Raw genomic sequence first — 13,764 nt, forward strand, 5'->3', positions numbered from 1 at the left:
CTGTGTACAGACCGAGCAGGCAACGTGCCTGTGGCTGACCAAAAGCAGCAGCACCTGTACAAGGCGCCGACCCCTCTGCCAGCAGCTGACAGCGTTGTGGTGCATGGACCTCTCCCACCAGCAGCTGCGGGCTGGGCGCAGAGGGGAGAGGGCTGGAAAAAAATACACACAGCCAGAGCTCAGCAAAACTGCATTCAGCTTGATTTAAGGTTCTGACTTCACTTGAGTGGGTGCGTTGAAAAGGATCCTGAAGTGAAAGCTCTGAAAATTAACCATGAAATCCTCTGAAGACTCATTAAATTAAAAAATTAGGAAATCAAAGCTGGCAAAATGATCTTAGTAGCCATGCCAGCTTTGCAGATATGTCATCTTCCCTTTTATGCAAGCTTTGCATTGTGTGAGAGTAGTGCCATCGCCCAGAACAACAATTAAATCCTGCGTTAAGGATACCTGTGTAAGCACTTACCATTGCACACGAAGCTTTGGAGGCAGACGGGATTGCTGCAGATTTTCAGCTAAGAGGAAAATGACCAAATTGCTTAGAATTACATTTCGGAAAGAAAATACCTTTTGGTAGGTGGCTCTGTGGCTGAAACAAGTAGAATTAAGGAAAATGTGGGGGAGAAAACTGTTTCCTTGTAATAATTCAGCACCCAAGAAGGCTTCTTCCGTCAGCTTTCACCCCCCGTGACCAAAACCGGGCGAGCCCTGAGCCGCCTCCCACCGGGCTGAGTCAGGGCCCCATGCCGGGGGGTGTCAGGGCGCTGCTCCCCCCCGGCTGCAGTTTCACAACGCCAGCCAGCCCGGCCATGGCCCAGGACTTGTGGCGATTTCCTTAAGCCCTCAGGAAAACACAAAGGAACGATTTCCAAATTGTTTGGAGTGATCCTAGCGGCTTCCCTGGGGCAGCAGCTCATGCTCCTCTGCAGCTGCTCCTCTCCACTGCCTGTGGGCTGGTTCCTAAAATGAAGTGATCACAGTCCTCTGCTTCGTGCACGGTGCTGGCACTGAGAATGGGACAAAAAATGACTTAGTGTTACACCCGACATCGGCTGTAACACCTTACTGCCCTCTCAGCCAGGAGGTGCTCCATGTGGCCCAGCACCCGACTTGTGCTCACAGCACTGCAGCCACCCCTCTGGGCCCTGGGGCATCACGAAGAGATGCTCACGGGAATATGACCAGCATCCATCCCCTCTGTCTCCCTCAGCCCCAAGGGACTGTCGGACTCACTGAGGGACCCTCCCCGGCACCGCAGCCTTTTCCCAGGCCTGCGGGTGCCCCGGTGAGGAATGCCGACCACGCGCCGCCGGGGAGCGGAGCTGTCAGCGTGACTTCCCCGCCGCTGATGCCCCCGTCATCGCTCCCACACAGCATCAGCACGCAGCCCGCTGCCGTGTGACAGGAGCTGTGACTTTGCTTGGGAGCCAAGCACCAGGAACGAGCACCAGGGGGACGTGGCTTTTAGTGGGACAGGAAATATTAGCTATCTGCGATAAAACGGAAAGGGCGGCCAGTACACGTCCAGCACACTTCGAGGCATCACTCTGTGGCTGGCAAAGAGTACTAGCAGCCCTAAAAAGCAAATAAAGAAATAGCTTTTCCACTTCAAGGCTGAATTTTAGAAGAAATGAGTAATTTTTTTCTTGCTCATCCTACAGTGTACACACACAAAAAAGCCTCCAGCAAGGTCATCTGCATGTTGCAGCAACTGCTGGCACAGGAGGGTGGGGGGGCGGGGGGTGTTTTCAGCCCCATGGAGGGCTTATGGGGTGGTTGTGCAAGCACAGAGCAGCCTTGCACAGCGCGTCCCCTGGCATCAGCCAGTTGTCTATGGGTTGCTACAGCCTTGCACATCAATCAGGGTTTCCTCTTTTTTTTTTTTTTTTTTTTTTTTCTTTTTTCTTTTCCCCTGGTGGAAAAGCTTTTGTATGGGATGCTTCTGGCTAGAGGAATCTTTCTCATAACTCCCAGTTTCTGTGTGGAATGGGCAGGTGACAGCAGAATGGCAATAAAACAAGGACAGAAGAACATCAGGCCCTTCTCTTGTTTTTCATGTTTTAGCTAAGGCAGTTCCAGTGCTGGAAAAATCTACTCTGACACTGGATTCATACTTACACCATCCCTCCAAGTTATCACGGGGCTGATAACCTCCCTTTGCCCTTGCAGTCTGTGGCAAACAGAGGAGCTGAATATCTCAGGAAGTGGGCAATAACTTCAGATCCCTCCACTCCTGCTGGGCTGTTTGCACAGGGGCAATAACCAGGAGCAGGAGCCACCCGAATCTGGTGCTAACCCCCCTGTGGTGGCTGTGGGTCCCACCCCGTGGTGTTGTGGTCATGCTCAGCTCCCTGACCAAGGCACCATCACTGCTCGGAGGCCCCAAGCACCCGGCCTGCTCCTGCATGACCTTGGGCAGGTGGCACAGGCATCCCAGTCCCAAATTTCCCCTTCTCCAAGGTGGAGATAGGAGAGGCAGAGGGCTGAGAGCCTTGCAGAGAGGGGCTGTCACAGCATGAGCAGCTATCATCTGCGGCCCCAAGCACACTGCGGTGTGAAGAGCGCCGTTCCCTCAGAGGACCCCGGGCCTGGCACCAAAGCCAAGGACAGGCTGTGTCTGTGCTTTCACACAGCCCCGTCTTGCTCTCTATTTCCATATTTCTAGCTTTGCAGGCGGCCGTAGGTACAAAAGATGCAGCGAGGGACAAAACGTGGTCAAAAATTACAGTTAATGAAATAATCGCCTCCTAAACAGCGTATGACACAATACTTGAGTCCCCTGCAAGTTATAATCAACACCATATGTACAGTCATAAATATCAGAAATATTTACAAAACACTGACAAGATCTTAAAAACAAAAGCGGTGATTTCCTCATCTTGCTGGAAGCATTACAAAACGCGTGGTAAATTGTCTCATTCGAAATACCCCGCTAACCGCAGAGCGCAGTGCGCCTTGTTGTAATGGTTACTCACCCTATATGCATTCACTGGCACGTTTAATCTACAATGGCTGATTACAAACCATTGCAGGACAAAGATTACGAGGCAGGGTCGATACAGATTTTGTTTGTGTGAAGCCCGCTGTTGTCATAGCACCCTGTTGCACAAAAGGTAAACCAAGCCACCATCCGACCATTTCCTACACGGCGGCAGCTGGCATTGATAGAGACATCCATCAGGGGGACTCGAAAAGACTGTAAAATTGGCCAATTCAAAGTGGCTGTGATTAGTCTGTACTGGGGCAAATGTCTCTGTTTTGATTTTTCATCCAAAAAAAAAAAAAACAAATGAAATGCCTCTGGCTTTCCCTACAAAGTCTCTTTAGGAAAACTAGTGAGTGCTGCAATCAAACCAGGCCATTTGTGCCAGTCATGGGCATCAAGTGGGTGACAGCTAGCAAGATGACTTCACTTCCAGCCCCTCACCCTGGAGCTGATGGCGCTTTCCCTGGAAATTCAGTTTGTAGCATTAGGCCGAGACCCTAAAAGCCCCATTGCTGGTCCCTTGAGTGTCAGGACACCTTGAATGGTTTCAGATCTTACCAGGATTGGTCACTGTCTTCTTCTCTGCCCACCTCCAATGCTGGAAGCAGGAGGCAATGCTGTCAGCAGCAGGGAGGAGCTGTGTGGTGTTTCCAGGGTCCTTATCTCACAAGCCAAAAATCTCTCCGTGGAAAGACAGAAAAATCTTATCAAGAACACTAGAGTCCCCACAGTACAGTTTGTAGCTTCATATCTTAGAAATAAACTGTTTAAAAGACTCCAGTTGGTAGTCATTGCAATGGTTGATCTAAAAAAGAGGGGGTAAGGTGAGGGAAGCCATTTGGGCACTTTCTAGACAGGGCTAACTTGTAGCTGCTTGGAAACGGGCAGTCAGACAAGTAAAGTTTCGGGTTTAGTTCTGATTTGGGTTTAATTAAAAAGGAAATTGTTTCGTTTCAGCTCTGCTGTGAATTCAACAGGTCTGCAAAGAACTATGCCAGCGCAGATTTCCTTTGAGAGGAAAAAAAAAAAAAGCCCTTCAAATGGGACTTCTTTCATATTTCATTTTGTTTGGAAAACACAGGCATTGTTCCATCTTCTTGCTGCTCTCCCCCTGAGTTCATCGGAAAAGATGAAAGGGCAATGTTAGTGCTACACTAATCGCTGCACCCTCACTACTGGCACGGGTTCTGGGCGGACATCTCGCTTCTGGGCCCTCATTCGTTTGTTTTCTAAACAGAAACAGAAAAGGAGCCACTGTTTTTACAAAATGTCACAATCTTAGTCTGGGAAAAAAATAAAAGTAAAAATCTGTTGATTTCAATGCATTTTGAATCAGATCCACAGAACTTAATTGCTGAAGCTTATGCTGGTTTCTAAATTTCAATGTTCATTATGTTTTTTGTTTGTTTGTTTGTTTGATCAGAAAAATATCTCGAGAAAACCCTGGAAAAACAACATTCCCCAGTAGAAAAACAATGGCCCTGGTTTTAGAACCATTTTGCATGTACTGTTTTGCATCCTCTTAGTCAAAAGTTAAAGCAGAAAAACAGAGGTGTATTTTTTATACACCTTTATAAAGAAATCACCATTGATGCAGGAACTGAAACAACGCCAAGCAGTGCAATCCTTGTTCTGCTATATTTATGTCCTTACAGAGACACTTACTATCGTGTTAAAAGCTCATGAGGGGCATCTCTAAAAGCCATAAGCAACAGTGGGCACTTGAGGAGACAATAAATCCACAGACACTTAATTGCAAGCACATAACTTTTCAAAGCTGCTGAGAATCAGCATTTGTGAGAGGTTAGCTCTTTAATAAGTTGTTTATGTATCAAATATTAAGTTCAAATGCCTACAGTTTAGCTGTTTACTAAGGAAAAGGAGAGTCTCCTAGTTGTTACAAGGACTGCCTTGGAAGCCAAGCAGAGCACCACTGAAATTAGGGGGACTCAGTGTGGGCACTCACGTCTCTCACTGCAAGAAGGGGAACAGGACACTGAGCCTCATAATCATGCTGTGTGTAAAGATTGATTGGAGCATCTAGGTGGGTCTTTCCTTCAGAAGACATCTACACGGGTTGAATGCCTTCCTCTTAAGCCACAGGAAAAGCTTAGATCAGCTCTTCATCATTTTAAAGCTAGAAAAGAGCCCAAACAACCATTCCTTCAAGATAGCGAGAACTCTTTCAATAGATACCTCTTTATTTGAAATGGAATGCATCTTGAAAAATATGAAAAATAAATCACATCTCTCGGAAATCATTTATGAGTCATATTTACACACAATCTTTTTGACGACACTGATATTTCTGCTCACAATAGGATATGCTAGAAAACATTTGGTACATCACTGCAGCAATAATTCCAAAGCTGGCATTTGCATATCATGAACAGTAACAGAGAGGAAATACTTCATGATGTCACAAAAACAACATCCACTCGATCTTTCCTTTTCCCCCCAATTTCTAAATTTTCTTGGTACAAAATGGTCACCACAGCTTGAATTTTCTGGCTGCATCCTGCCCCTCAGCCACTCTTCACTTTTCTTTCTTTATTTTTAATCAAGATGTAAAATTTTGACCTCCTCGTTGACTGTCTACAATTTTGTTACCGATACCAAGCATTTTCCCATTTGTGTTTTACTGGCATTGTTGTTTATTCTTGATTAATTTATTTCAACCATATACTGTTTTTTGTGATTTTTTTTTTTTTTTGGGGGGGGGGGGTTGCTTTGTTTCTAGTTTGGTTGGTTGTGGGGTTTTTGTTTGTTTTGGTGAGGGGAAAGACACCATTATTCCTTTTCTTGCAGTTCCACTAGGACGGAGCATAATCTATCTGCTGAACTTACTTTCACAGCCATTTCTTACGAGGCAGTGACAGACAGTATTTAACCAAGCAGCTCCAGTGAGGACTATGGTCAAAAATTGCTATCAAGTTAAGGACACAGGGAATTTAGAGGGTGAGAAAGTTACCAGACTGACCACGTCAGACACCTTAGCCTTCTTTATACTGACACGGCATGAGCAGCAAGCACAACTGTCCCCGGGGAACCCCAGCCCCTTCATTTCCCTTTGGTTTCCAGCACGTTGAGTGCCCGTGCCCATCCCACCCGTGACCTGTCAGCCAGGCTGAGGCACAGAAACAGCTCGAGGTGGATGTTGTGGCGTGACCGTCTGACACCAGCATTTCTACAAGGTAACACGGTGGGCAATGACAGCAGGCAAAAGTTTGTCAGCAAACTAGATCAGTCCAAAGGGTTTTGAGAGCATCCTTCAAACCAACTTAAAACAAGAAATCTGAGGTGGAACACAGCATTGACCTTGAATCAGTGAATAAACAGCTTTCATTTTGAATTTCCTTTGCTTCTTCAACCTTTTACGTCAATTATATCACTAAATCCCTCATCTTTTGTTTTCAGAGTACAAATACTCCCAGAAGAGCAGTAACATTTCAGCTTTACACCAGATCCGTAGACTTCAGTAGCATTCAGTGGGCTTGTGCCTGCCTGGGACAGGAATACCTGCCTCCACCAGAGAAATATGCACGTCTCCAATCACGTAGGAACAGTTTTTCATCAAGTACATTTATTCTTCATTAGGCTGAAACATATTTTAGTAGGTGAGATACCAGCGATATGTCTGTATATCTGAAAAGGTGGATTAGTTACTCAGTAAACTGTAATTAACGACTCTAAAGAGAGGAGCCAAATTACAAATTACAGCCTATTTTGTAAGTCTCCGACTAGCTCATTAGAGAATCCCCTTGCAGCTCTAACATCCAAGCATTAGCAGAATGATAATGGCAGATGTACAGAGATGTGGAAATTGGCTATTATGATTGCCAAGACAGCGAATCTAATCCTAGAAGATGCAGGGCACCTTCGATTTCAATTAGTCTCCAAGTAATAACTTTGTTAGGACAGCTGTAATCTACCTCCCCAGGCTTGTCGCACAACCTTTTCAAGGGCCAGATCTGAGAGCAGTGCTCGGGGGTAACCACGGAGGATGGGGGAGGTCTGGGCTTTAACTCTGCCACATTTTGTGTGTCTGTGTGTGTGACCCAGACACCTGGGGGCAGGGGAAGGAAGAAGAGGACAAAAAGAGATCTCCGGTTACTCCTTACAGGGCTAGGAGTAAGCTCAGGTGCAGAGCAGACCAGAAAGGACCATTGCATGCAGTAGCAAGTTCTGATTTCTCCTTTTGAGTGTCGCTTCAGTTTTGCCTGAAACACTTAGAGAAACAGCTTGAACCAAGATCGTGGGGGTTTTACAGTCAAACTATGTCTCGGTTACACAAACAATGGGGTGCTGGATGCGCAGCTTTGAAAGGTTTTGTTTACGCTCACGTAACTTGTCAAGGGGCCAGAAGCGGTTTTCCTCGCCGCGTTAGTTAAAATAAATAGCTCTGCGGCTGCAGCCTTTTACCTTGAGCCAGAGACGAGGGGCCCCGAGCTGGTCTGCCCCGCTCACGAGCACAACTCGTGCCGGAGAGCACCACGAAGCTGGCGCTGCCTGGAGGGTGCTCCCCGGGGATGCACATGGGGTGTGCACCCTGGGAAGCACACATCCCATGGGGTGTGCATCCTGGATGCACATACATCCCACGGGATGTGCACCCGCAGGGTGCGTGCCCATCCCACCCTGGTGAGCAGCTCCCAGCCGCGTTCGCTCGCGCCCACGGCCGAACTCCCGGCGGCTTGCGAGAGGCACAGGAAGACGCACCAGCTGTGCAATTAGCCCTTTGTTTTCCAACTTGGTGGCTTCATCAACATTTTTAGAGGCGAGATCGCACGCCTCTCTCAGCATCTGACAGTGCTGAACACCAAAATTAATCTAGTTTATCTCGGCTTAGGGGGGCTGTGACCAGAACGATGCGTTTGGACACTAAGACATATGCGAGATGAATTTTAAACTAGGGGCTACTTTAATGCGAGACATTTAAAAACTGCCATGAAAATAAGGTCGAGAGCCCAGACCGTTTACAAGCAGACAGAGCCTTGAACTCGGATGCTAAGAAACGCTCATAATTGGTTCTCAGCTCCTGCCCTCCGGCCTGAAGGAGCCGAAGCCTCAAACCCATCGCGGAATCCAGCCGTGATTCCTGCACCACCGAGGAATCGGGTTGGATTCCCCTCAGCTCATACGTCAAACAGATGGGTTTTAGTCTCGGAACAACCCCCAGCATTACTTTTTTTTTGAATAACCAAGCGTGTATAGAATTTTATCGTCTTCCACCAGGCGTGTATTTTGAAAGAGAATCATTTAAAGCCCGATTTGTAATCGCTCTTCTCACTGGGGAGAAGAGTTTTCACACACAGCATGGGTTTCAGCCAAATTCTGAGCCAGACATCACATTTTCCACGTTAGCGTAATACAGCATATTTCGGGTAAAACCGAAGGACTTTTTGTCACATCGCACGCGGCCGGGCTACCCGGGGCTTCTGCAGGGCGCTAACACACGCCCCGCTTTTTCCTTCGCCTTTTGGGCACAGCCTGCGCTCCGAAACGTCCTGCAAACAAGCCTTTGAAAACAAGAAGCCAACAAACGACCGAACTAATAAATAAGACACGGTAAAGTTACAGTACGTCACGTCTGCCTGAAGTCCCCGGGGCACCGCAGGATCCGTCCCGAGCTCCCCAAACCCGGGGCTGGAGGGGCTCCTGGGCGCAGGGGGCGGCCGGGCGGGGGGCTCCCGGCCGAGTCCGCTGGGTGCCCGGCTCGGGGGGCGGCCGGAGCCCCCCCGGGGGGGTGTCGGGGCCGGCGCTAGGCGGAGTTGGAGGCGCTGCGGATGCGGGGGCCGTGGGGCTGCTGCGCCAGGTGCTGCTGCTTCTGGCGGGTGGAGCGCACGGCCAGGATGGCCTGGCGGTTCTTGTACTGCACCATCTGCAGCGTGATCGCCGCGTTCCAGCCCTGCTCCTGCGCGCACCGAAAGTCGATCTCCTTGCCCTCGGCCATCACCACGGTGAAGTAGACGTACTTGCCCTTCCGCTCCACGCAGTCCACCGTCTTCATGTTGGAGAAGTGCAGCTCCTTGATCTTGGCGGCCGGCTCGGCGCCCGGCGGCTGCTGCTGCTGCTGCTGCTGGGCCGGCTGCTGGGGCTGCGGCTGGGGCTGCTGCTTGGGGGACGCGAGGAGCAGCCCCTCCTCGGTGAGGATGCAGCGCTTCTTCTTCCAGAGCTGCAGCAGCCCGTCGCTCCTCTTCTCCAGCACGCCCTCCTTCACCGCCTTGCAGCCGCTCTCCAGCATCCTCCCGGCTCCGCGGGGGCTGGGCTCGGCGGGCGGCAGCCGGCACCAGCCCAGGAGCCGCCGCCGGAGCGCCCCGGCCCGCGGGATGCGGAGCGGCTGCCGCCCGTGGCGCGGCGTGGCTGCGCCCTGCCTCCCCGCCTGCCTCCCTCCCTTCCCCTCCCCTCCCTTCTCGCTCCCCTTTTTCAGCTCGCCTCGCCCACCCCGGCCGGAGCGACACCCAGCGGAAAGGGCGGCCCCCGCTGACACGCGGGGAGCCGGCGCCGCCCCGGCACCGCCGGCAAAGGGGGAGCCACAAGGGGAGCCCCCCGAGGCGGCCGGGATGGAGGAGTCGGGGCTCGGCGCTGCCAGGAGCCGCCCGCCCGCTCTGCTGCTGAGCCCGCAAGGGGAGGGATAAGGGGAAGCTCCGGGGAATGCTCACTGCTTCGAAACGTCAAGAAGAAACGCGTAACATGTCCAAACTAGCCCCCCACAAGACCCCTTTTCGTGGCGATCCTGCGCCGTTAGCACACAAGTGCTTATTGTTAGATTCCTGCCCCCCGGCCAGCTTTTGGTTTATGTTTGCAGAAGGCATTTATTTGCATAGAAAAGCGAAGTGACTGAGAGTTAAACTGTTTTAAAACTCTCTGATGTATGAGATGCAAAATCAAGAGGCAGCATAACTGAATTTGGCACTGCCAGCTAACATAGGCTGAGCTCTGTATGTCCCTCTCTACTCAAGAGCACTGCTTTGCTTTTATTTATTTTTTATTTTTAAACATGTATTTAACAGAGCCATAAAAATGAAAACCACCCCCTCACCCTGCTCTTAGCAGCCAGGAAGGAGGTCAGGCTATGGCAGAGGGCAGCAGGAACAAAGAAAAAAAAATCAACATTGTTGATTGCTTCAATGGAGTTTCTCTCTGTTAGGCAAGAGGGAAACTATCAAAGTTTGAACTTCAAGCATAAAAGGTAAGTTAATTTTGATTAATTGTTTACCTCTCCATGATTTAAGTAGTGAAGGCAATTAAAAGTGATGTGGTTGTTTTACCGTTCCTGCAGTAACTAGGAAGAAGCTCAAATCAGGAACAAAGGTAAGCTACTAGCTACAACAAGAAGATGGATTAATAGCTTAAAGGTCACTTTAGAGGCTAGTCCCTTCCCCTCAGGGCTTAGGATATGTACTAAAAGTTAGTCCATTCTCACAGGTCTCATGTTTATTTTATTAGAGGCACACACTCACACACACTCAATTTAAGAAGAGCTGAACATCACTCAGTTGTCTCAAGCTGTAGCTCATTGCCATTTCTACCTAAATTCCCCATGCAATTACCTGCATCTTCATCTACTGATGCTCACACAAGGAGCCTCACACACAGCTCAAAGGGAGTAAGAGAATCTCCCAGCTTTTCACATTTGTTCTGCATCTACTTAACTCTTGATTAAGTGTCAAAGTATTAACATTCATCCATATTCATCTATCGCAATCTACAACTTGATTAAAACATGAAGTTTGTAAGGCACAGGACACTGAACTACACCCACAGAACACCAGTTCCAACAAATCCATTTCCTAAAGGGGGGCTACAGAAAAGCTGGGGAGAGAGTGGAGCAACAGGACAAAGAGTAATGGTTTTAAGATCTAAATCTCCCATTTTTTATTAGCTATTACGAAGAAATTCTTCCTTCAGGTGGTGAGGCCCTGGCACAGGCTGCCCAGAGCAGCTGTGGCTGCCCCATCCCTGGAGGTGCTCAAGGCCAGACTGGATGGGGCTTTGGGCAACCTGGTCTGGTGGGAGGTGTCCCTGCCCATGGCAGGGGGTTGGAACCGGGTAGGCCTTAAGGCCCCTGCCAACCCAAACCATTCTGTGACTCTAATTGACCTGTACACTTCTGGTTGCTGCTTCATTACTCTAAGTGAACAGTCCTTTGCTTCCTAGCAAACACACTACCCAGCAGCATGGCAACTACTGTAGAGTCCCACATGTTACTCTGCAGCAAGCATCCTTTTTTTTCCCCTGCAACACTGCACTGTAACATTTACATAGAGTGTGTTAACATGAGCTTTTTTTTTTTTTGCTTGTTCTCAGCACTGGGAGTAACTTGCAATTAATCAACCAAAAAACTGAGTACAGAAGGCCACAGAATTTCATCCTGTATATAGAAGGTGATTAAGTTTGTTCCATTTTGGCCTTCCATCATATAAAGCGCTCAGTTGTCTTGTAGCAAATGTTGGATGTCAGCTTTTTAACCCAACTCTAAGCACCATGGACATACTCTGCTGATGTAGGTACTCACAACAACTGTTTATTCCTGGTGAAATTCACCTAAGCATGTGATCAAAAGTAAGCATGCAAAACATCCATTTCAAACTGTATTCTGTATGTCAACAAGTATTAACAGCCATTTAAAATACACTACATTTGACCAAAAACACCAGAGCAGTCAGAATTTAGGAAACTCAGGTTAGAGGAAATACTGACAGTTTCATGGTAAAAACATGTCCCAGATTTTATTGCTCAGAACTCAAAGAACAACAAGCCTTGTTTTCCTAGATGGAAGTCACAGCTGAACTTCCTGAAACATTTCTTAAAAATTAGTATCTTGAAAACCCACATTCAACATGGTTAAGCCCACTACATGTCTCACTGAGGTTTTACATGACTTGTCTTTAAATATGTATTTAAACCACTGCAATGATATTAAATGATCTACAGCTGCTACCGTGAAGTTTCACTAAATACTGTGCAGGTTCTGCATGTGTTCCTGCTTTGAGAAAGTTCTGCTGATATAGCTGATGCACAGATGCCTCCTGCTGTCAAACCTGAAATACTACAACCTGAAAAAAAATATTCCTGAAAGAATCTAAGATCCATTTTTCCCGTATTAAATGTTTCTTTTCGTTTAAATGCTCTAAGTTAATATTGGTAACACAAATATTTGGTCATTAAGTACATTCAGTCTCCTATATCATAAGCTCCCTAATTTAAAGGCTCCAGTAGAATAAATTCTGTATGTGTAAACTTAATTACTCTTACTGTAATTACTCTTAGTGTTCTTTTCAAACCCTGAGGCAAGTTAAAAACTGTTTTGGGAAGCCACCATGAAAGACTAAGAAGCCCATAATTTTAGTGTTCTCCTGGGTAATAAAAAAGAGCAACTTGATACCAACAATCAACTACTAATTTCAGAGATGCTAGATCCACACTGAGTGATAACACACTTCATTACATAGAAATAAATGGCTAAAACAGCAAAAGGGTTAAGGGGGAAACTTAGAAGCATGATCTAGTCATTGCTGGACAGAAGGAAGATGAGAAAATAGACAGCCATTGAGAAATACATGACAAATTGATGTGTTGCAATAGATTAAAACAATTATACCAAGTGCTTACTTCATAAACGATTTTCTTGACCTTTAGAGTCTCCAAGTAACTTCACTGGAACTTCCTGCTGACTGAACACTGAAGCACCGAGCAGGGAATCTGGAGCAGTCGTTTCCTTCTATGAATTCCTTCTTACCGATACCAGTGTGTATCTCTCAGTACACCAGGCATAACCAGACGAAGTATTTACCCAAACTACCAGTTGCATTGCTCCAGGCTTTGGCATTCCCTACAAAGCATAGTATGACAGTACCAAACGGAGAAGCTGTGTGCAAGGCAGAGTCTGGCATTTTCCGGAGTTCCTTGCACTTCACAGGTAGCTGTCTTCCAAAAAAAATTATAAAGCACTTGAGCACCCACTGGAGAGCAAAGCCAGCCTGTAAGATGGTTTAAATGACCTGAAGTCTCTCAGCGTTGATCACCTAGTGCTGAGTAAGACATGCTGCGAGTTCAAACATACCGACTGCTTTTCATCAGCTCCAGGATAAGCATCAAGTTTGGGTGGGTACTTGCAACACTTGAGCACACAGAAGTACGTCTGACAATAGCTGAAATTCAGGAGCAGAGGGGACTCTTCTTGCGATCTCAGCACACTTCAGTTAGATACCTATTGACACAACAAGAGCTCTTCCACTAAACCTCCACGCTCCTTTTGCGCCCACTTCTAGCATACGCCAAGTGGATCCAAATGTGGAATACCTTATCTTTCGCTTGGTGTGCTCTGCGCTTGCCTGCTTTGCTTGTTCGAATGTTCCTGCAAAAGTTGAGGGACACAGGCCACATGTGGAAGGCTAACAGCAGCCTAACAGAAGGATTTAAGAAGTGCTGAGATGGAAGCCATCACTTGACACAGCCTGTCATACAAAAACTTCCAACTCATCTTGATCTGACAGTGTAGGACCCTTACTATTTCCAGGAAATGGATTTATATTCACTTTAGGTAAGCATTAGTAATTAGAGATCACTACTTTGACACTCAAATAACTCCAGGACTCAGTGCATCTCAAACAGAACTGATCAGTTCTGAAGTGCAGCCAAAGGTTGGGGTGGGTATCAGCTACTTCACTAACCTGTGCAAGCAAACCTTTGACAGGGCTAAACCACCTGGAAAAGGCTACAGAAGAAAGGAGGAGCTGTAGAGCTGAATCCACCTTCCCCAACACCTGTGAAGC

At 47.7% G+C, this 13,764-nt stretch overlaps 1 protein-coding gene across 1 annotated transcript; it reads right to left on the reverse strand.

The window, feature by feature from the left end:
• Positions 1–8,603: 8,603 nt before the first annotated feature.
• On the reverse strand, positions 8,604–9,368 carry PHLDA1 (pleckstrin homology like domain family A member 1). The gene has a single exon (XM_072035099.1). It carries the CDS (start codon positions 9,228–9,230, stop codon positions 8,748–8,750), a length of 483 nt encoding a protein of 160 aa, XP_071891200.1. The 5' UTR covers positions 9,231–9,368; the 3' UTR covers positions 8,604–8,747.
• Between the last annotated feature and the right edge of the window lie 4,396 nt (positions 9,369–13,764).

Source organism: Anas platyrhynchos, chromosome 1, assembly GCF_047663525.1.
Source record: "Anas platyrhynchos isolate ZD024472 breed Pekin duck chromosome 1, IASCAAS_PekinDuck_T2T, whole genome shotgun sequence".
Lineage (NCBI taxonomy): Eukaryota > Metazoa > Chordata > Aves > Anseriformes > Anatidae > Anas > Anas platyrhynchos.